Raw genomic sequence first — 22,949 nt, forward strand, 5'->3', positions numbered from 1 at the left:
ACATTAGACTTACTGGTCTGTAGTTGCCGGGATCACCTCTAGAGCCCTTTTTAAATATTGGCGTTACATTAGCTATCTTCCAGTCGTTGGGTACAGAAGCCGATTTAAAGGACAGGTTACAAACCATAATTAATAGTCCCACAATTTCACATTTGAGTTCTTTCAGAACTCTTGGGTGAATGCCATCTGGTCCCGGTGACTTGTTACCATTAAGTTTATCAATTAATTCCAAAACCTCCTCTAGTGACAGTTCAATCTGTGACTATTCCTCAGATTTGTCACCTACAAAGGACGGCTCAGGTTTGGGAATCTCCCTAACATCCTCAGCCATGAAGCAAAGAATTCATTTAGTTTCTCTACAATGACTTTATCGTCTATAAGTGCTCCTTTTGTATCACGATCGTCCAGGGGCCCCACTGGTTGTTTATCAGGCTTCCTGCTTCTGATGTACTTAAAAAACATTTTGTTATTACCTTTTGAGTTTTTGGCTAGCTGTTCTTCAAACTCCTTTTTGGCTTTTCTTATTACATTTTTACATTTAATTTGGCAGTGTTTATGCTCCTTTCTATTTACCTCACTAGGATTTGACTTCCACTTTTTAAAAGATGCCTTTTTATCTCTCACTGCTTCTTTTACATAGTTGTTAAGCCATGGTGGCTCTTTTTTAGTTATTTTATTGTGTTTTTTAATTTGGGGTATACATTTAAGTTGGGCCTCTATTATGGTGTCTTTGAAAAGTGGGCCTCTATTATGGTGTCTTTGAATCACACTTTGCTCACAATTTGGAGGGTTTGTTAGCACCCTTAAGGCCTTAGAAGAATTACTTTATTTTTCATGAAGTTTAGATTCTGAAGCACAAGATGGCAACCCTAAAAAAAGTGTTTGCTCACTGAATCACTGCAATTTGGCCCAGTTTGTCTCTTGAGCTAAGTCTACACTTGGCAGTTTAAAGCACTGCCGCGGCAGTGCTTTAAAAGAACAGTGTGGTCGTGCGCGAGCACTGGGAAGACAGTTCTCCCAGCGCTCTAGGTAAACCACCTCATGCTCCCAGCACTTGGGTCCTGTCTACACTGGTGCTTTACAGCACTGAAACTTGTTGCGCTTGGGGGTGGTGGTGCTGGTGATGTTTTCACACCCTTGAGCAAGAAAGTTTCAGTGCAGTAGCTTCCCAATGTAGATAGGCCCTTGGTTTCAGTTATTTTCCCTTGTAGCTCCCAGAATTACTTAAATCTGTCGTTTCCCCGGCCATCTGATAATGAGTTCTGCACAACTGAATTTTCCAATGACTTGATATTTAGGCTTCTGAATAGTATCAAGTCTTGAAATGCAGTCTTGAAATTGGTGATTTTCTTTTCAAGTGTTTGATTTAATGTCTATAAAGGAGATGAAAAGCTGAGTTTACCACTTCTGTAACTTGCTCCTTTTTTTATCTTCAAGGATTTTCGGGTCCTTAAGCAGACCCAGAGGCTCAAGGAATTTATGAATGTAGCAGAATCATGGATCCAGGAGTTATTCCCCAAATCGTCTGAACAGGAAAAAGTCTTTTTTCATTATATTGACGTGAGTCCAAAAAATCCCAGTGAGACTGATTTTTTGATTGCTATTAAAAATAGTCAACTGATAGGCTTGTTCTGTTCCTAGATGTGGGATCAGCTCATTTCCGCTGGACTGTTCTGTGATGAGTGGACCCGGGACTGGCGAAAACGTATTAAATCTTTGTTTGCAGAGTGGCTAAAAAGGGTGAGTTGACTAATTGACAATCAGAAAGATGGTCGTTCCCTCACAGAACTTAAACGGAGATAGAGATACAGACAGATGGGGAAGACAGCAGTGGGATGATTATTATTGGAAGAATAAACAACAGTAGCAACGTACCATGGGGGACCATCACAGCATCACCTGTTTTTAAGGAGAGATTTAGAGGGAGGTGGAGTATGAGGGACAGAGTAGGGACCAGCTGTGAAGGTCCTGGAAAGTAGAGTTGGGGAACATTTTTGGACAAAATTTTTTTTGCTGAAAAAAGCAAATTCGGTGACATCAAAACAATTTTGCAAATTTATTTTGCTTTCACTCAGTTGCTTTGGTTGGTTGAAAACGAAACAAAACCAAACAGAAAAAAACACCATTTTTGTTTTGACATTTATCAACTGAAATGTTTCAAGTTTTTGATTTGAAATGTGACTTTTCATTTAGAAATTTCCTTTGATTTTATTTTTTTTTAAATAGTTTAAAAATGCTTGAAATCAAAATGAAATGTTTGACCCAAAACAGATATTTTTCCTGATTTGTTTGGAATTATCAGCAAACCAAAATAACCCCACAACCATTATTCACACAGCTGTAGGCAGCATAGCATCAGTTGTGTTTAAGGAAATATTTAGAAGAAGAGCGATGAGAGGCAGGGTGAGTACCAGCAGTGCAGGTCCAGAAAAGTGAAGACAAGTACTCTGTGCTTGATATGGTGGAGCGGAGAAAATGCCACAGTGTCGGGTGTGATGTGATCAAAGTGATGAACCAGGACAATGATCTTTGTGGTAGGGTTTTGAACAGATTCAATGGAGGGTGGGGAGAAGATGGGATTTGTCCAGGCCAGAGAGGAGGAGGTTACAGCTGTATAGACACGAGATGATGAGGGGCTAGATGAGAGGGTTAAGGGGTGACTTGATCACAGTCTCTAAGCACCTACATGGAGAACAAATATTAAATAATGGGCTCTTCAGTCTAACAGAGAAAGGTCTTCTATAATCCAGTGACTGGCAGTTGAAGCTAGACAAATTCAGACTGGAAATGTGTAAAATGTTATCAGTGAGGGGAATAAACCATTGGAACAATTTACCAAGGGTTGTGGTAGATTCTCCATCACTGGCAATTTTAAAATCAAGTTTGGATGTTTTTTCTAGGAAATCTGCTCTAGTTCAAATAGAATTAAATCAGGGAAGTTCTTTCAGTGATGGGGTCCCTGTTGTATTTCACTGAAGGTAATGTGCGTGCACCATGCATCCCGAGTTTTTCAGTGTAGTGGCGTCTGTCGGTCCATGCATGTGTCCTTACATTGCCTGGTGGTTTTGCCCAAGGTGATAAAGGATGGGGCGGACTGACTGTGTCTTCAGTTCCTTCTTACTGCCGCATGGTCTAAGTCACAGCTTCTGCTGGCCTCTCATCCTTGGTGATGCATTTTCCAAATAAAATGGTTTTACTCTTTAGTTAGTCAGGAATTTTAATGGTTTGTGTAGTAGTTTCGTGTTTCTGAGAGTTTCATAGAGTTAAGGACTGGGGATACCACTTTGACAGTTTCCAAACAAAAATACCTCCAACCCCTGCCCCATCCAGCACTCATGTCTGGGTACTGCATATAGACAGGATCTTCCATGGTGTTCAGTAGTAATTTTCTTGTTTCTGAAAGTTCTGCAAGCCTCTGGACTTCCTGCCCTTGTTTGTTCTCCCTCAACGATTCCATTGTCTTCCTCGCACCCCTGCCTACCTAGGTACTGCTTGTTAATTACTTGAAGAAGATGAAGGGGAGGTTATTTACCTGTAACTGGAGGTTCTTTGAGATGTGTGGTCCCTGTCTGTATTCCAAACCCACCCTCCTTCCCCTTTGCTGCGGATCTGATAGGTCTGCAGTGAAGAAGGAATCGAAGACACAGTTGGTCCACCCCGCCCTTTATTGCCTCAGGCAAAACCACAATGTAAGGTAATGTAAGGGTGTATGCACAGACTGACGGATACTAGTACTTTGAAAAGCTCCAGCTCTGGGCGCCCCTCAGTGGAATACAGATAGTGACAACACTTCTTGAAGAATCTCCAGTTACAGGTAAGTAACCTCCCCTTCTCTGGCCTGTATTATACAGGAGGTCAGACTAGATGATCACAGTGGTCCTTCTGGCCTTGGAATCTATGACCTGATTCCTCATGGATTTGCAACCTGTGCAAAGGGAAAGTAAATTGCCACCATCAGGTGGCATGATGCCACCATCAGGGGCATTTCATCCCCACTTGACATTGGAGCGAACGATGTCCCACAGCACCAGGAAAGGAGAGAATTAGGCCCATAATATTTAAGGGGCTGATTCACCACCATGTTACTTTAGTCCTACGCACTGAAATAATGACAGGCAGCTCCTCAGCTGGTATACGTTGGCGTGACTCCAGTGTGGCCCTGCTGATTTACACCAGCTGAGGATCTGATGTCAGGGGATGGATCACTTGATAATTGCCCTGATCTGTTCATTACCTTTGAAGCACCTGGCATTGGCCACTCCGCCAGGAGTACAATGGTTCATCTCGCCTAGTATCCTGAGTTAGACGAACTATTGTACTCCTGGGGGAATTCTGCGCCACTGCGCAATGCAGAATTTTGCAGAAATTAATGTTTTTTGCACAGAATTTCCTTCCCCCCCACAGAAATGCGTTGCAGTGCTGCTGACTGCCACTAGGGGCCTCTGGACCTGGCAGAGCCCAGCTCACACATAGAAGACACTGCTGGGGGGAGGGGGAAGGAGCTAGAGGGTTCCTGATGCAGTTCCCAGCGTGCCCTGAGGGAAGGAGATGGTGGTGCACAGCAAACTCCACACAAACCTGGGACCCAGCATCAGGCTGTTTCTACCTCTCGATCCCTGTGTCCTGAGGGGGAGGGGGTGGCTGGCTGGGCTCTGGGGAGGGAGGAAGCCAGGGCTGCCCAGAGGGGGGGGCAAGTGGGGCAATTTGCCCCGGGCCCCACAAGGCCCCCATGAGAATATCATATTCTATAGTATTGCAACTTTTTTTTATGGAAGGGGCCCTCAAAATTGCTTTGCCCCGGGCCACCTGAATCCTCTGGGTGGCTCTGGGGGAAGCTGTGGGTATCTGGGCAAGGGGGCCCGCAGCAGCTGGGCTCTGCATGAGAGGAGTTGTGGGTGTCTGGCCCCCTGGCTGGGCTCTGGCCAGGGGAGGGGGCAGAGAAACAGGAACTTGGGTTGTCATAGAGATTTCTTTAACTCTCTACTCCTGGGGTAAATCTTTAGTGTGTCTGTATTGTTACAGACATACTTGCTGAAAGGTATTTTGAAATAAATTACCAAAATAATTGAAATTGGTGTGATTATGTAGTGTTCTTTTGACAAATAAAATGTGCAGAATTTTAAAATATTGTGGGCAGAATTTAAAAATTTTTGGCACAGAATTCCCCCAGGAGTACCATTGATCAGTATGGTCATTGTTACGTTCCTATCTGACTCTTCATGTGCTTTAAGAAAGGTTTTTCTGAGGGTATAAAGGATGGTTGCATAACAAATGTTTCCTTGTTCTAGGTGAACCATAAACATCTGTTTGATTACTACTTGACTTTCATTAACGTTAACAAGTACCGAGATACAGAACTGGAAAACTGCTTTTCACAACACATCATTCAGAGTATCAAAGGGCTGACAAAAAGCAAGGTATAGCAGAATCTCTCTTTTTCCTCCTGTGTAGCACCTGCCTGACCTTCACTGAACAGAGGGACCAGAAGCCAGGAAATTCTGAGCTTTGTTCCCCACTCTGCTATGTTGGATGGTTTTGTGCATGTTTATTATACCATTGGTCACACTTTACATGAGGGGAACACTGACAAATAGATTATAAAGTGTTACTAAATGATTAATAGGTGTTATAAGGGGCAATTTTTTGGAGGGGCAAATAGTTTTTCTACCCCCAAAATGCATTTTTTTAAGCTCCAAAACTATTCACAAATTTGGGTCGAATTCAGCAAATAGTTCTGGGGGAGGGGGAAACTGAAAAAAATCATAAAAATTGAACATTTTCACTTTTTCAAAACATTGCGACTTTTCGTTTTGAAATGGCATTTTATTCTCAAAGTTGGTCAATTAAAAAGAAATACACATGGACCAAAAAAAAGTGCAAAACATCCCAAAATAGCCAAATCAAAATGAAAAACTCAAAAACAATGCCTATTCAAGTCGACTAAAATGTTTCGGTTGATTTAAATCAAATCAAAACTCTTTAAACAGTGGCAACACTGGGGGGGGGGGGGCACCGCCGGAAAAGTGGGGGGGCCCGTGTGGGCCGCTGCAAAAAAGGGGAGGGGGCAGCATGGGCCGCGCCGACATGCGGGCCATCATGTGACCCACTTCGCCCCTCCCCTGCTTTTAAATAATTAAATTTTGAGTCAACTAGAAACTGTTTGATTCAAAATAGCATTTTCTGAGTTTTAAGTTCAACAAGAAACTTAATAAACAAAGGGGTTTTAGTTCAGCCCCTAAATTAAAAATCCATTATTCCATCAACTGTAGTTATATGTTACAGACGTGAGTAGTACTTTATACACTGGTACAAAAACATCAGCAGAAGAGGAGAGATCGTTTTAAGCTCTCTCTCTCTCTCTCTCTCTGTGTGTGTGTGTGTGTGTGTGTGTGTGTGTGTGTGTGTGTGTGTAAAATATCTCTACCCATGTAGTTAGAAAATATTCTTTCTTATAGAAGTCAGTGTTGAAAGAAATTCTTCGCAAATTTTCAAAGACGAACAAGCCAATTCTTGCACAAATCGTATCTACTATCATTGAAAATATGTGGACTGAAGAATTGAATCAAATAGAGAATGCTAACCGGTTTGAAAAGAACACAGCCGATGTTCTCATACAGCTACTCAACTCCTCCATGGGCTTGGATATTATCTCAGCTGTCCGTGAGTTTCTATATGGACGTTTTGTTCCAATGACCTCAGAATGGGTTCAACTTATTGGGATCATAGTTAAGTGAAAAGGAGTTGGCTGGGTGCCAAATCCCACTAGTCAGCTATCTCCAGCTGTAGGTGCCTTAAATGCCTTTGAAAATCTGGCCTTTAGAGTCTTAAGACTAAAGCTGGGTAACATTTATTTAGACACAACTTTTTTTTTGGCAAAAAATATAGATTCAGCATCAACATTTTATAAATGTGTGTCCATTTCACCAAATTGTTTTGATAGGGAGGAGGGGGGAATTGAAATGTTTTGTTTTGACATTTTGGAAAAAAAGTTTCAATTTTTGAGTTTGAAACAGCTGTTTATGTTGAAATTACCTTCAATTTTATAAAAATAAAATAGAAAAAAACCATTAAAAATGCACAAAGCCATAACAAAATGGTTTTGCCAGGAAATAAAATTATTTCAACTTTTTGATTCACCAAAAGTTTCACAAAATTTCAATTTTGGGTCTACTCAAAATGATTTTCCCCCTGATTTTTTTGGAATTACCGGTGAACTGATAAATCTATTATTTGCTCAGCTCTACTTAGGAGTATGCAAGGGCTTATCATAATGCAGCTGAGTCGTCCCAGAGAAGTCAAGGAAGTGAGAAACAGTTAACATTTTCTGGGGTTTATTGTTAAAACAAAGAAGAAAACTCCAGTGCATTTTCTGAAATCGTTCCCAGCATCTCACTATATTTTTTGTATTTTGCAGAAAATTTGAAGCCCAAGGTTCAAAATCAAATCAGCAGAGATGCACGACTGTTGCTTTCAAAAGTGTCTGAGTTGTTCTCCTTTGTGGGTCGTAGTATATTTTCGGGAGACATCCCATTCAATGTACTATCTGCCATTTTACAACACATGCAGGAATTTGCCAAGATGCTGACTCTCATCGGTGAGTTTGCAGCTTCATACTTTTATCCCTAAGAGGTGCCTTAAACATATTAATTTTTATGTAACACAGTCAGAAAGGAAAAATGAATATCAAATGCAAAACCATATGTTATTGCAACTTCTATAGAACATAAAACCAATTGTTGTTAATAAATACAATATTCAAAGGTGGAGTCTTAAAATATGGGGGGGGGTAATTGAAAACCACTGTGTTAAATGTGATGGATTGAATTTTATGCATATCTAGTAGCAGTTAGATATTTGCAGCCCCATTTATTTTAAACATACAGTTGCATTCTAAGCATTTACAATATTCAGTTTTGGCTATTTATGCTGGTTACACCGGGAGCTCCAATACCTCATGCTGCTTGCAAAATCTTTGTATGTTTAGTAAAAAGTTGTGGGACAGGTTCTCTTCCAAGCTCTTCCCACAAAATAAACTCCACCCACACCTCTCAGTGCTATTATCTGAGGCTCTCTGCAGACTCAGGCAGATATTTGTTGCTGCATCAGTTGAATTCAGGGCAGCTTCCCCATATCACAGTGATTGTCTCAAAAACCCTCTGTATCTCTTTTTCAGAGCCATCTTTCTCTCAATATATAAAGGAAGTGCTGTATGTCAGGGGAAACGAATTTGAGCAGCTGAAAGAACAGACACAGCAAAGACGAGCATTTTTGTGTCTGTGCAGCTGCATCATGGACATCATAAAAGGTACCATCCTGTTCTGTTTTCCTGCAGTACATAATGATGGGATTTATTACACACTTAGTGGATGGGAGGACTGTGTCCTGGAAAGCAGTGACACTAGAAACAGGTTAGGGGTCCTGATGGAAATCAACTGAACATGAGCTCCCAGTGCAGCTCAGTGACTAAGAGGGCAAATACAGGAATGCGGCGTGCTTGGGGAAGAGGCAGGGCGAGGGCGGGGATTTGGGGAGGGAGCCAATGGGGGAAGGAGGGGGCGGGGCTGGGGGCAGGGGGGGCGAGAGCCCCTCCAGGCTCCGCCTGTGTGCCGGAGCGGAGGGCAAAATTGCTTGTTTGTCCAGTGTCCCGACCGAACATCGATCGGGACGCGGGACAAAGAAGCAAATATCGGGACAGTCCCGATAAAATCGGGACGTCTGGTCACCCTAGAGGGAGCTCAACCTACTGGGCTTATCCAAAAGAAGGTTAAGAGGTGACATGATCCTGGTCTATAAGGATCAACACAAGGAAGGAATAGCTGGGAGCAGAGGGGTCTTTAACCTCCAGACAAAGACAAAGCCAGACCCGCTGGCTGGGAACTGAAGGGAGACAAATTCGGGCTGGGAATAAGGGGCCTGTGTTTACCGGCAAGGGGAATTCACCACTAGAATAGCTCCCCTACGGATGGGATGGATTCTCCATCCCTGGGAATCTGACAATGCAGATGGGGCATCTCTTTCTCAAAGCTCCACTCTAGCTCAGCCAGGAGTTACTGGGCTGGATGCAGGAGTCACTGGGGAAGATTCTCTGGCCTGGGTTATGCCGGAAGCTGGACTGGAAGATCGGAATAATCCTTTCTGGCCTCTATGAATCCGCTTTACAGCTAGACTGAGAATTTTCCTCTGTGGAAGGGTTACACTTGGGGCAGTTCCTCCTTTCAGAATGATTTTCACAGGCTGTCTGCAGACTCAGGCAGATGTCACAGCAGTGGTTACATGCGGGAATTTCCTAATACTTGAATACTTTGCAACTGTAACTTTCTTTCAGAGTAGCTCTCTGTATTTAATTACATTCATAATGTTTACTGTCCCACCATCTATGACTCTGCTACACACAGAGTTAGCTGCTATCCCAGATAACCATGTCATTATTTTATTGAAAGACCATGAGAATTATGAATGTTCATATAAAAATCTAGTTGTCATGGCCATTTAAAGGGCAAATGTTTTTCTACAAGATCTGCTCTGGTTCACACAGGATTATTTTGGGGAAGTCCTGTGTCCTGTGTTATACAGATGGTGAGACTAGATAATCACAGTGATTCTTTCTGGCCTTGGTATCTATTAATTACATGTTAATAAATCTCTATCCCCGCACTGTTTAGTTGATGTAGGTGCCATGGAACAAAGCGTTGCAATTAAACAGAGCATTAAGGATCAGATGCTGGTGAAGAAATACTCCATACGTGGAAAGGAGAAAAGTGAAGATCTGCAGTCGCACCCACTCGCTAAACACGACAACATGGTTAGAAAAGTTCATACCCTACAGGAAAGCCAGTTCTTCCGGAAACTGTGGAAGCTGAAAGCGGAACTTGCCAAGGATGTTTTCCCAGACAAAGCCCTTCTTTCCCTGGATGAAGTGCAGGAAAACATTTACCTGCCGGCCATGGTCGATTTTCAAACCACCTATCTGGCCCTTAAAGATTTTTCCATCAGTCTTGGTGACATTGAGAGACAGTTTGAAAACATCATGCTAACAAATGAAAAGCTGCTCAGAGAGGAATTTAAAATCATGGAGAAGAGCGAGGGAGGACCCAGCAGCAAGTCTGAGTGGGCTGAGGCCGCGGTGGTTAAGATTACAAGCTACTTGAAGCTCTCCACGGTGGTGAAGACAGCCAAAATGATAGATGAGCTACGAAAGATACTGGGACTCAGTGGAGATTTCCAGCTCCTTGATGACCTGACCAAATACGTACGTAGGACTCTCATAGATATCATTGGAGCAATTGGTTGGACAAATGCAGTCTCGTTTTGCATTGCATTTGATTTACTCATCATGATCTCATTTACTCAGGTGAAAGCCTGGAGTGACTCCATGGAAAACACTGGAGTTCCAGTGATGTAAAAATGGCATAAGCCATTTGTTTTAAATTGTTTATATTATGTAGCTGCTAGAAGCCCTAACCTGAGATCAGGGCCTGTCAGGCCAGACGCTGCACAGACTCAGTGACAGAGATCAGGGCACCATTGCGCTAGGTGCTGCACAGACTTTCAGTCCTACATTCACAAAGCTACTGAACTTTTAGGTGCCTAGAAAATCACAGGAACAACACTGCAATCCACGTAGCCTGGGTTAGGTGCCCAGGCTCCTTGTACAATGAGTGGAGAGAGAGAGGTGCCTACGAATGGGGAGCTACCTAAGCTAGCCAGTGGGAGATGCCTACAACAGGGGTATGTGCAGGCTCTGCCCCTCTCTTGGAGATAGGTGCCTACGTCAGGGCTGCAGGGAGGCACTTATCTCTGTCAGGGATTCACAGCTGGCCTGGGAACCCTCTTTGGGGTTCGGTGCCTAAGGCATTTTTGCAATAATTTTAGTCACATTAATAACAAAGGGTGTGAATTAGAACCAGTTCAGTTAATTCGGTGAACAGTTCTTTTCTTGGATAAGAGTGGGCCAAGTCAAAAGTGACTTTAGCTAACTCAACTTCAACCACTTTTATTCCAAAATGAGAGTGTCCAACAAACAGACTTCCACCAAAATTACTAAATCAGTTCTAAGAACCTGAGTTAGTTAAACCAATGCATGTTTGTGTGTAGATCAGTCCTAAAAATCCACAATAGTGAATGGCTGAGCAGACTTTTATAGACTCCCACAGGATTATATTATTACCTGTTGCCAGCATTAGGGAGCAGAGCTAAGGTTGCATAGTGGGAGTGGCATGTACTTTAATTTTGGATTTCCTTGTTTTCAGAGGTTTATGTTTCAGAGGTTTACGTTTGGCCACTCTCCACATTCTAGAAGGGCGCAAGGCATCACTGGGCAACCTTAACTCTGCGTTAACAAAGTTTTGGGGGCAAGGACAGTTTTTTTTCTCTGGGTTTGTGCAGCTCCTAGTGCTACATAAACAATAAGTTAATTAAAATGAATGCTTGTCTCATTTCTTTGCTAAGAAAAACAGTTCTTTATCCTGTATTTTAACAGGAAGACGAGGACTTCAAGGACAAGACTCTTGGTTATATGACTGATGATATTGTAAAGGTTAAAGATACTCTGAGTAACATCCCTGAGAGTGTGCTTGACTTCTTGAAGGAACTTCTTGAATGTGCAAAGAAAGACTTTATCTCTTGGATCACAACCGTCATAAAAGGTGCACTTTAGACCAGTATTTATAAGCTAAGTAAGAATTTAGGGCCAATGGTGTAGCCCTGACTTGCTTGAGTTCATAAGTTCATAGTGGGTTGGAGATAGGTTTGTTATTGTAATGCATATGGTGAGTTTTCAAGTGTTTGAATTGTAACAGGGAAATTTTCAGCAATATTTTATAATTGGTCCTTCATTGTCTTTCTGAAGATCAGATTATGTTAAAGATAATTCTGGAGTTCTGTTCTCACATAAGTTCTGTGACTGTAGCTAGAAAAAAAATCAAGGTCTTTCTGCAGCAATTTCCTTCTTTTTTTAGTAAAGGAAATTAATAATGAGACTGTGGAACTCTCTGCCGCGGGGGTTGTTGCTGGACATTTATATGTGTAGTGAAGAACATTTGGACAGGCATTGGTTTGGGGTAGGGAATTATGAAATGGAGCAAAATATTTTTCTCCCACGTATGTCATAAGGTGTCCAGTAGCAGAGCGCTTTGTAAGGTCAGTAGGAAAGAGGTTACATGTTGCACTTGTAATGTTGCACTTTCTGAGCACATTAAGAGGTGAACTGCCAGAGAAGGTGCCTGTACTGTGGGTAAAAAAACAATGAGGAGTCCAGTGGCACCTTAAAGACTAACAGATTTATTTAGGCATAAGCTTTCATGGGCAAAACCCCCCCTTTGTCAGATGCATGGAGTGGAAGTTACAGATACAGGCATAAATATACTGGCACATGAAAAGAAGGGATCAAGTATCAGAGGGGTAGCCGTGTTAGTCTGAATCTGTAAAAAGCAACAGAGGGTCCTGTGGCACCTTTAAGACTAACAGAAGTATTGGGAGCATAAGCTTTCGTGGGTAAGAACCTCACTTCTTCAGATGCAAGTAAGGGAAATCTTCAGAGGCAGGTATAAATCAGTATGGAGATAACGAGGTTAGTTCAATCAGGGAGGGTGAGGTGCTCTGCTAGCAGTTGAGGTGTGAACACCAAGGGAGGAGAAACTGCTTCTGTAGTTGGATAGCCATTCACAGTCTTTGTTTAATCCTGATTTGATGGTGTCAAATTTGCAAATGAACTGGAGCTCAGCAGTTTCTCTTTGGAGTCTGGTCCTGAAGTTTTTTTGCTGTAAGATGGCTACCTTTACATCTGCTATTGTGTGGCCAGGGAGGTTGAAGTGTTCTCCTACAGGTTTTTGTATATTGCCATTCCTGATATCTGACTTGTGTCCATTTATCCTCTTGTGTAGTGACTGTCCAGTTTGACCAGTGTACATAGCAGAGGGGCATTGCTGGCACATGATGGCATATATAACATTGGTGGACGTGCAGGTGAATGAGTCGGTGATGTTGTAGCTGATCTGGTTAGGTCCTGTGATAGTGTTGCTGGTGTAGATATGTGGGCAGAGTTGGCATCGAGGTTTGTTGCATGGGTTGGTTCCTGAGTTAGAGTTGTTATGGTGCGGTGCGTGGTTGCTGGTGAGAATATGCTTAAGGTTGGCGGGTTGTCTGTGGGCGAGGACTGGCCTGCCTCCCAAGGTCTGTGAAAGTGAGGGATCATTGTCCAGGATGGGTTGCAGATCACTGATGATGCGTTGGAGAGGTTTAAGCTGAGGACTGTAGGTGATGGCCAGTGGAGTTCTGTTGGTTTCTTTTTTGGACCTGTCTTGTAGTAGGAGGCTTCTGGGTACACGTCTGGCTCTGTTGATTTGTTTCTTTATTTCCTTGTGTGGGTATCGTAGTTTTGAGAATGCTTGGTGAAGATCTTGTAGGTGTTGGTCTCTGTCTGAGGGGTTGGAGCAGATGCGGTTGTACCTCAGTGCTTGGCTGTAGACGATGGATCATGTGGTGTGTCCGGGGTGGAAGCTGGAGGCATGAAGGTAGGCATAGCGGTCGGTGGGTTTTCGGTATAGGGTGGTGTTAACGTGGCCATCGCTTATTTGTACTGTGGTGTCTAGGAAGTGGACCTCCCGTGTAGATTGGTCCAGGCTGAGGTTCATGGTGGGGTGGAAGCTGTTGAAATCATGGTGGAATTCTTCCAGGGTCTCCTTCCCATGGGTCCAGATGATGAAGATGTCATCAATGTAGCGTAGGTAGAGAAGGGGCGTGAGTGGACGAGAGCTGAGGAAGCGTTGTTCCAGGTCAGCCATAAAAATGTTGGCATATTGTGGGGCCATGCGGGTGCCCATAGCGGTGCCACTGGTCTGGAGGTATATATTGTCACCAAATTTGAAATAATTGTGCGTGAGGATAAAGTCACAGAGCTCAGCAATAAGTTGTGCTGTGTCATCATCAGGGATACTGTTCCTGACAGCTTGTATTCCATCTGTGTGTGGGATGTTTGTGTAGAGAGCCTCTACATCCATGGTGGCTAGGATGGTGTTTTCTGGGAGGTCATCAATGCATTGTAGTTTTCTCAGGAAATCTGTGGTGTCACGGAGATAGCTGGGAGTGCTGGTGGCGTAGGGTCTGAGTAGGGAGTCTACATATCCAGACAGTCCTTCAGTGAGAGTGCCAATGCCCGAGATGATGGGGCGTCCAGGATTTCCAGGTTTGTGGATCTTGGGTAGTAGATAGAATAACCCCGGTCGGGGCTCTAACGGTATGTTGATTTGTTCCTGTGTTAGTATAGGGAGTGTCCTGAGTAGATGGTGCAGTTTCTTAGTGTATTCCTCAGTGGGATCTGAGGAAAGTGGCCTGTAGAATTTGGTATTGGAGAGTTGTCTGGCAGCCTCCTTCTGGTAGTCAGACCTGTTCATGATGACAACAGCACCTCCTTTATCAGCCTCTTTGATGATTATGTCAGGGTGGTTTCTGAGGCTGTGGATGGCATTGCGTTCTGCACGACTTAGGAAAAGAAGGGAGTTACCTTACAAGTGGAGAACCAGTGTTGACAAGGCCAATTCAGTCCGGGTGGATGTGGCCCACTCCCAATAGTTGATGAGGAGGTGTCAATATCAATAATGTGATATATGCCATCAAGTGCCAGCAATGCCCCTGTACCATGTACATTGGCCAAACCGAACAGTCTCTACATAAAAGAATAAATGGACACAAATCAGACCTCAGGAATGGTAACATACAAAAACCAGTAGGGGAACACTTCAGTCTCCCTGGACACTCAGTAACAGATTTAAAAGTAGCCATCCTTCAACAAAAAAACCTTCAGAAACAGACTTCAGAGAGAAACTGCAGAGCTGCAATTCATTTGCAAACTTAACACCATTAATTTGGGGTTAAATAGGGACTCACTACAAAAGCAGAGAATCCCTCTCTTGGTATTGACATCTCCTCATCAAGTGCCACCGGACTCCTCATTGTTTTTGTGGATATAGACTAACACGGCTACCCCCTGATACTTTTACTATTGGTGGAAATGAGCAGAGATGTTTGAAAAGTGTTGGGTTTTTTCCTCCAGGGGAAAAAAAATCAGCTTCAAAACCCGGAAAAAATCTTGACTTTTGGCAACCAAAAACTTGTGGTTGAAAACTGCCAAAAATCTAAAAAATGGAAAAAAAAATCATTCCAAGTTTCTGGTTTTCCAATCAAAAATAAAAAAATTCTGAGGAAAACAGAGACTTTCTACAAAAATTTTTTTTAGTCAAAAACACATTTTTATTTCTAAAAAAAGTTTTGATGGAAAATTTCTGACCACTCCTAGATTTGAGATTTTATTCATTTGATTTAATTGGCATATCCAAACGGAGCAACAACAAGGATTTTTCAGCATTGGAGGGCAAAGACATTGCAGCTTTTGATTGAAACTATTTGTAGATTCTTGAGCATTCTTAGATTACTTGTTTCACACTCATTGTTGGATTTTTTTTTCTTGCAGACAAAACGGAACTTCCTACATTTGTGGAGCTGGCGTCCATTTCTGCAGGAGAAAATGACATGGACATTGACAAAGTGAGGTTCTTCCGAGACGCTGTCTCTGCCTCTGTGCCCATCTTATTCGACTTGACTCCAGAATCAGGGTTTGAAGCTTTTTCCTCAGCTCTAAGTCCCATCAGAGACGCTGTAGAAAATGACAATAAACTTCCAAAGAAGCTAGTAAGTTTTGCTGTTTTCTGCTCAAAATAAATATCTTAAAGACACATTGTGACGTGGAATTTTAAAACAAGTAACGTTGGCTGAAATCATTACAAGTTGGGTGGGTGCACAATTGGTTGAAAGATCGTACTCAAAAAGTAGTTATCAATGGTTCACTGTCACACTGGGAGGTCGTATCTAATGAGGTCCTGCAGGTTCAGTACTAGTCAATATTTTCATTAATGACTTGGATAATGGAGTGGAGAGTGTGCTTATAAAATTTACAGATGATACCAAGCGGAGAAGGGTTGCAAGCACATTGGAGGGCATGATTAGAATTCAAAATAACCTTGACAAATTGGAGAATTGGTCTGAAATCAACAAGATGAAATTCAGTGAAGATAAGTGCAAAGTACAACACTTAGGAAGGAGATATCAAATGTGCAACTATAAAGTGGGAAATAGCTGGCAAATTTTTTTTTTTTTAAATTAATGGAGATATCCTATCTCCTAGAACTGGAAGGGACCTTGAAAGGTCATTGAGTCCAGCCCCCTGCCTTCACCAGCAGGACCAAGTACTGATTTTGCCCCAGATTCCTAAGTGGCCCCCCTCAAGGATTGAACTCACAACCCTGGGTTTAGCAGGCCAATGCTCAAACCACTGAGCTATCCCTCTTTATAACAAGGTGGAGTACTGCTGAAAAGGATCTGGGGGTTATAGTGAATCACAAACTGAGTGTGAGTCAACAGTGTGATGCAGTTGGAAAAAAGGCGAATATCATTCAGGGGTGTATTTCCAGGAGTGTTGTATGTAAGACATGGGAGGTAATTGTCTTGCTGTACTCGGCGCTGGTAAGGCCTCAGCTGGATACTGTGTCCAGGTCTGGGCGCTACATTTTAGGAGAGATGTGGACAAATTGGAGAGAGTCCAGAGGACAGCAACAAAAATGACAAAAGTGTTAGAAAACCTGACCTGTGAGGAACGGTTAAAAAAAACCTGGGCATGTTTAATCTTGAGAAAATAAGATTGAGGGGGGGACCTGGTGGTCTTCAAATATGTTATAAAGAGGACTGTAATCAGCTGTCCTCAATGTCTGCTGGAGGTAGGACAAGAAGTAATGGGCTTAATCTGCAGCAAGGGAGATTTAGGTTAGATATTAGGAAAAACTTTCTAGCTACAAGGATATTTAAGCTCTGGAATAGGCTTCCAAGGGAGGCCATCTTTGGAGGATGGAGCAGGTTGAGCAAACATTTGTCAGGGATGGTCCTGCCTCGGCACAGGAGGGTGGACTTTATGAACCCTCGAGGTCCCTTCCAGCCCTACATTTCCCTGATTCTATTATTAAGGGCTGGGGTAAAATTTTCAGAAATGTGTCATTGACTTAGGAGCCTGTCACATTTTTAAAAGTGATTTAGGCACTTAGGAGCCTAATGCCTCATTGAAATTCAATTAGTGCATCTGGCATATAAATATCTTGCAACGCTGGCTAAAACAGTGCCATGCGAACGCCTGTTCTGGCTTTCAGGTGACATTGTAAACAACAAGGGGGCAGCATTATCTCCTGCAAATGTAAACAAACTTCTTTGTCTGAGCAATTGGCTGAACAAGAAGTAGGACTGAGTGGACTTGTAGGCTCTAAAGTTTTACATTTTTTAATTTTTGAATGCAGTTATATTTTTGTACATAATTCTACATTTGTAAGTTCAACTTTCATGATAAAGGATTGCACTTCAGTACTTGCATTAGGTGAATTGAAAAAAAGTATTTCTTTTGTTTTTTACGGTGCAAATATTTGTAATGAAAAATAAATATAAAGTGAGCACTGTACACTTTCTATTCTGTGTTGTAACTGAAATCAGTATATTTAAAAATGTAGAAAACATCCAAAATATTTAAATAATTGGTATTATTGTTTAACAGCATGATTAATCACGATTAATTTTTTTAATCGCTTGACAGCCCTAAAAGAAATAACATGCATGTATCTTGTCACCCCCAAAGGAGTTTCCCAGACACTTTAATTTAAACACACTGGATTAGAAACAAACAAGAAAATAAGTTTATTAACTACAAAGAGAGAGATTTTAAAGAGTACAAGTAATAAAGCATAAAAGTCAGAAATGGTTATGAGAATAATAAAGATAAAAACGCTACTAGTGCTTAACTTAATAAATTGTGTTAAATTCAAAGCAAACTTTTTTCACCGCATGCTGTCAGCAGTATTACTGACCAAACTTCTTAGGTCAGAACCCCTTTTCCAGTTCAATGGCTGCTTCCTTTGTCCTTTCTGGTGCAGTGAATCGATGGGCAGGGGGCAAGGGGTGTCTTGGGGTGCTTGTCCCTCCTTTTTATAGTGTCAGTCCCCCTCTTGAGAAACATTTCCAGCGGAGATTCAGGAGACAAAGAGTCTATGGAGAAGGATGTTCCCTGCTGCTTTCCCTCACCTGTTTGAGGTTTCTATGTCTACCCTTCCCGCTTGATGACTCTCTTTACCACTGAAATGCAAATTAAACAGAGCATCCATTCCTTTGTTTGAGACAGGCCTGTTTGCCAACTTCTGCTGTGGTTTGGAACATGTATTAGTAACATTATATAATGAAATCTTGTAACTTCACATACAGTGTTGCCACACATATTTTATTAGGAGAATACTGACCTGCAAATTATGAGTTTTCAGATGATACATCGCAAGGCATCCTTTGTAGAAAGATTATTACAATAGTGTGTAGAGTAGTGGTCTCCAAAATGGTCTTCAAGTGGTCACCCCCAGGGGGTGCACAAGAGGATCGTTGGGGGTGCGTGGCAGGAGGGGCGTCTTTTTTTTTTTTCTTCAGCAGTTCGGGCGGGAGTCAGAGTTTTTTTTTTTTTTTTTTTTTGCTTTGGCAAAAATGGTAGAGCTGGCCCGGCAGGGGGGTGCATGCTGAAATTTTTTTTACTGATAGGGGTGTGCGATCAAAAAAGTTTGGAGACCACTGGTGTAGAGTATGGACACAGGTAAATTCTTGGTCCCTTGAAAATGATACTCTTGCTCTCCACACCATTTTTGTTCTTTATAATTGTTTCGGTCATAGGAGTGATTTTTTTTTAACCAAAATATTTAACTCCGCATAGCCCCTAGCATGCACATAGTTATACTGGTGCCCTACACTTATTCCCCTTCCAATACAGGAATAACTATGCTGGTATAAGCACAATTACATCAATTTAACTGTATTCTCACTAGGAGAGTGGTAGGTTTAATGTGGTGTCATCCTTTATTTTTTTAAATGACGTGCTGAAAAGAGAAAACTTTGGTAGGGAGTTAAGCTGAGGTGAGGGAAAAAGAGGAGTGCAATAGTTATATATAATGTTACCTCAGCATTCCTCTAGCCCCTCACCCCAAATGTGTTTCTGTCTATCATTTGTGCCCTTCAGAACTCCTATGTGCCACCACTTCCTTTGCCATCTTTGCCAATGGAAATGATGCTAACTCTTTCTCTCAGGGAGGTTGTGAGGGGAGTGAACACTACAGTCACTGGGTACTATAGGTATCTCAGCGAGCGTTCTGGTGTGTGTGGCTTTATTCCTTCTTCTAGAACTAATACATTAATTTTTTTTAATAGAAAGATTCCTGTCACAACAGAGAGTGGCTGCAAATGGTCCATGATTGTCATGGGTCTGTGGAGCGCTCCTCGATGTCTCAGGCCAGGGCCATCAATGGCAACGGGATTTTTATCATCTCCACACCTCAGAAATTCAAGGTAAAAGTTCAGCAGCATTTAATACAAGGCCCGTATTTTCAAAGTGATCCTGGCTGCCCAAATTGAGCTGCCTGAAAGAGGCCTATTTTTCAAGGGTGGGGGCTGTGGTATATTAAAAGCTCTGTTAAAATGGGAGGCTGTCACTTTAAAAGTTAAGTTTTTCCTGATCCTGCTTGCAGGCTCTAGGGAAACATGTAATCAGAGTCAGTCTGGAAAGAGCCAACCTGGAGCAAGGTGGAGTGAGTTGTGCCTCTCTGCCTTACGGAGCAGCCTGTTCTCTCTCTCTCTCTGTCAGGATCTTTGCGTGTTATTGTTATGAATTCTAAGAAATAAAGTAGTGTCATGATGCAAACTTCCAGTAAGAGTATTATATATTTATTTAACTTCTCTGTGTGTGCCGTGAACATAACAGGAGCTCAGCACTGTCTGAAAATCAGCCTCTTTTAAAAGGAGCCACTCTGGGCCCCCAAAATCACTAGTCACTGAGTCTACGGACTTAAGATCATCCCTTTTCCCCATTCAGGCCTGGTTCATACTAGAAGCTCCAGACCCAAGAGTTGGAATCTGGCCATGATTTTCAGAAGCGACCAATGATTTTGAATATCCAGTTGGAAGCACCTTAACACAATGGGTGCTCGGATATGTCTGAAAATCAGGCTCCTTTAAGATGTTTCAAGTTGGTCCCAAAAAAATCATAGCACCCCAAATAATTCATTTTGCTTCTGCATATCCTTGGTCCACTGTACATAACACCTTCAAAGATCTAGAATGATTCTTCCCCCTTTCCTGTCTTGCGCCGGTAAAATGAAATGAGTAGATTTCTAAGATTAAAACCCTTGCAGAATAACAGATTCTGAAATGCTTTGTATTGGCCTCGATGGGTGCACATGTTGGTTCCACAGAATAAAGACACAGCAGCATTTATCTTTTTAACTCTGTTTTCCCTCCAGCCTTCTCTGGATAATTGCATTTCACTGCTGCTGCCAGGGGATGTCGCGGAAAAGGCTGCTCAAGGAGACCAGACAGACAAGACGGACTCTAGAACGTACAGCCTGGCTCAGCTCACGGAGCTGCAGAACAAGCTCATGCTGATAGCCACAAAGGCTGAGCAGGGCAGAGAAGAGGTGAACAGGTTCCTGGAGGTAAATCCCGATCTCTGCATTAACCAGGAAATATGACTTTTTGTACTCCTTTATAATTGTGCTCCCTTTTGACGGGAAGCTCCATTTCTCCAGCAACATGCCTTCCTGTTCCAGAACTGATGTTTTGGAGGAGACTGTCTCATGCTTTTAGTTCAGTGTTAGGAGGCCAAGGTAGGAACTGGAATTTCCATTCCACGGGAAATTCTGATATTTTGACATTTGTTTTCATTCCAAATAGAATAAAAAACAATAACAAAAAAGGAAATATCAGATTAAATTAAATTTTTGAAACACAAACTCAGATTTGCCATAGACCAGGTGCAGCTCTGAGGTTGCAAGCAGGAAGCTGGGGGAACTTGGGGGGAGGGCTGAGTGGGAAGTAATTTTCCCATCCTTAGAGAATTTTCCCTACAGGAATTGGGACAAAAAGTCCAAATGTCAAAATTTTTCACTAACTGAAAATCCAAAGCATTTTTTAAGTTCAGGTCAATTAAAATGTATTCTTGCAATACTGTCAAAACAATTTGTTCTGATTTTTATCTTTTTCATTTTCATTTTTTTTAGTGTAAATTAAGTTAAATTTCAAAACAAAAAATCTTTTTGAAGTAAAAAATTGGAACTTTTTGTTTCAAAAATATAAAAATGGGATGTTTCAATAATTTTGAACTTTTTTTCTCTACATTTTTTGAGTTGGGAAATTTGTCACAACCATCTCTGTTTTGTGAACAGTTTTTTGATTTTGACAAATTGGCATTTTGTAGTGAAAATTTTTTTTGTAAAAAAATTTCTTACCTGATTTCTTGAAAGTTCTCAGCACTTATTTCTAGGTCCAGGGCAGCTGAACTGCGGAGCCCAATGTGACGAGATCCCCAGGGTGCAGCCTGGGACTGTGGGACAACTGAGTCCCCTTAATTCTCCAGCCTGGGCTCTCTCACACAATGCTTTGCTAGTGACCAGCAGCAAACCCCTCCATCTGGAGCCCCACACCCAGCTAGATTGCATGAACGCTCCCAGAGCCACTCATGAATCACACAGAGGAAGGCACCAGCTGAATCCCCCCAGATCCCAGCCTTGCACCTCAGGAATATGCCATCGAGACGATCAGTGCATTTACCAAACCAAACGTCTTTATTAATTATCTGCATGTAGGAATAGAGAGCATGCTGATCAAATTTGCAGATGACACAAAGCTGAGGGGATTGCCAACACTTTGGAGGATAGATTCAGAGGGATCTTGATAAATTGGAGAACTGGGCTATAGACAACCAAATGAAATTCAACAAAGACAAACGTAAGGAGCTACACTTAGGATAGAAAAAGCAAATGCACAAATACAGAATGGGGGATAACTGGCTCGGCAGCAGCACTACTAAGAATCTGGGACTTGTGGTGGATCACAACCTCAACATGAGTCAGCAATATGAAGCTATTGCAAAAAAAGCAAATGCAATTTTGGGTTGCATTAACAGAGGTGTAGCGTGCAAGTCACAGGAGGTGATAGTACTGCTCTATTTGGCACTGGTTAGGCCTCAGCTGGAGTTCTGTGTCCAGTTTTGGTCTCCAATGTATAGAAAGGTCGTGGAGAAATTGGAAAGGATCCGGAGGTGAGTGACAAAGATGATCACAGGGATGGAATGCAAGTCACACGAGCAAAGGCTGAAGGAACTGGGTATGTTTAGTTTGGAAAAGAGGAGATTAAGGGAGGTTATGATAACACTCTTCAAATACTTAGAAGGCTGAAATAAAAAAAGATGGAGAAAGTTGTTTTCTTTTGCCACAGAGGACAGAACAAGAGGCGAAGGGTTCAAGCTACAGCATAGCGGATTTAGATTAAATCTCAGGAAAAACTTCCTAGCTGTAAGAGCAGTAGGACAATGGAACAGATGTGCCTAGGGAGGTTGTGGAAGTGCCTTCACTAGAGGTTTTCAAAAGGAGGCTGGAGCCAGCTGTCTTGGGTGGCTTAGACACAACAAACCCTGCATCTTGACAGGGGGTTAGAGTAGATGATCCCTGTGATCCCTTTTAGCCTATGGTTCTATGATTCTAGGCAAAAGGAAATTCTTAACAGATCCTTTCACCTTAAAGAGCAGTGTGAGAATTACAGATCTGTGGAAACAACTAAAGTTCTGAAATGCCTCCACCCCCTTGTAGTGTAGGCTTTTGCGAGCCGGAGGCTTGTCAGCATGACAGACTAGCATGGTCTCTCCTGACTTCTCCCCTCTGCAGTTCATGCTGCTTACACTTGGCGATGTTCAGCCTTTTGCCCAGGGAAACTCTCTTAGTACTGCCTGACTGTAAAGACCATGGAGGTCCATGTCTGCTCTCACAATTTGCCCCACCTCTTTCTGTCAGGGGCATGTTTTTCCCATTGAGGGTGATTCTCATTAAGAGTTCTTAGGTCTA

The 22,949-nt window shown here is 42.3% G+C and overlaps 1 protein-coding gene across 1 annotated transcript in view; it reads left to right on the forward strand.

Annotated features, from left to right (window-relative positions):
• LOC135877942 (E3 ubiquitin-protein ligase rnf213-alpha-like) overlaps nucleotides 1-22,949 on the forward strand; it is a 156,507-nt gene that overhangs the window by 54,430 nt on the left and 79,128 nt on the right. The window contains exons 20-30 of the mRNA XM_065403464.1: nucleotides 1,438-1,560; nucleotides 1,642-1,740; nucleotides 5,289-5,417; nucleotides 6,456-6,660; nucleotides 7,415-7,594; nucleotides 8,174-8,305; nucleotides 9,663-10,249; nucleotides 11,480-11,645; nucleotides 15,467-15,684; nucleotides 19,267-19,404; nucleotides 20,355-20,546. Of these exons, the coding sequence (XP_065259536.1) occupies nucleotides 1,438-1,560; nucleotides 1,642-1,740; nucleotides 5,289-5,417; nucleotides 6,456-6,660; nucleotides 7,415-7,594; nucleotides 8,174-8,305; nucleotides 9,663-10,249; nucleotides 11,480-11,645; nucleotides 15,467-15,684; nucleotides 19,267-19,404; nucleotides 20,355-20,546 (2,169 nt within the window). The remainder of the gene's footprint in view (nucleotides 1-1,437; nucleotides 1,561-1,641; nucleotides 1,741-5,288; nucleotides 5,418-6,455; nucleotides 6,661-7,414; nucleotides 7,595-8,173; nucleotides 8,306-9,662; nucleotides 10,250-11,479; nucleotides 11,646-15,466; nucleotides 15,685-19,266; nucleotides 19,405-20,354; nucleotides 20,547-22,949) is intronic.

The sequence above is a fragment of the Emys orbicularis genome, chromosome 4 (assembly GCF_028017835.1).
Source record: "Emys orbicularis isolate rEmyOrb1 chromosome 4, rEmyOrb1.hap1, whole genome shotgun sequence".
Lineage (NCBI taxonomy): Eukaryota > Metazoa > Chordata > Testudines > Emydidae > Emys > Emys orbicularis.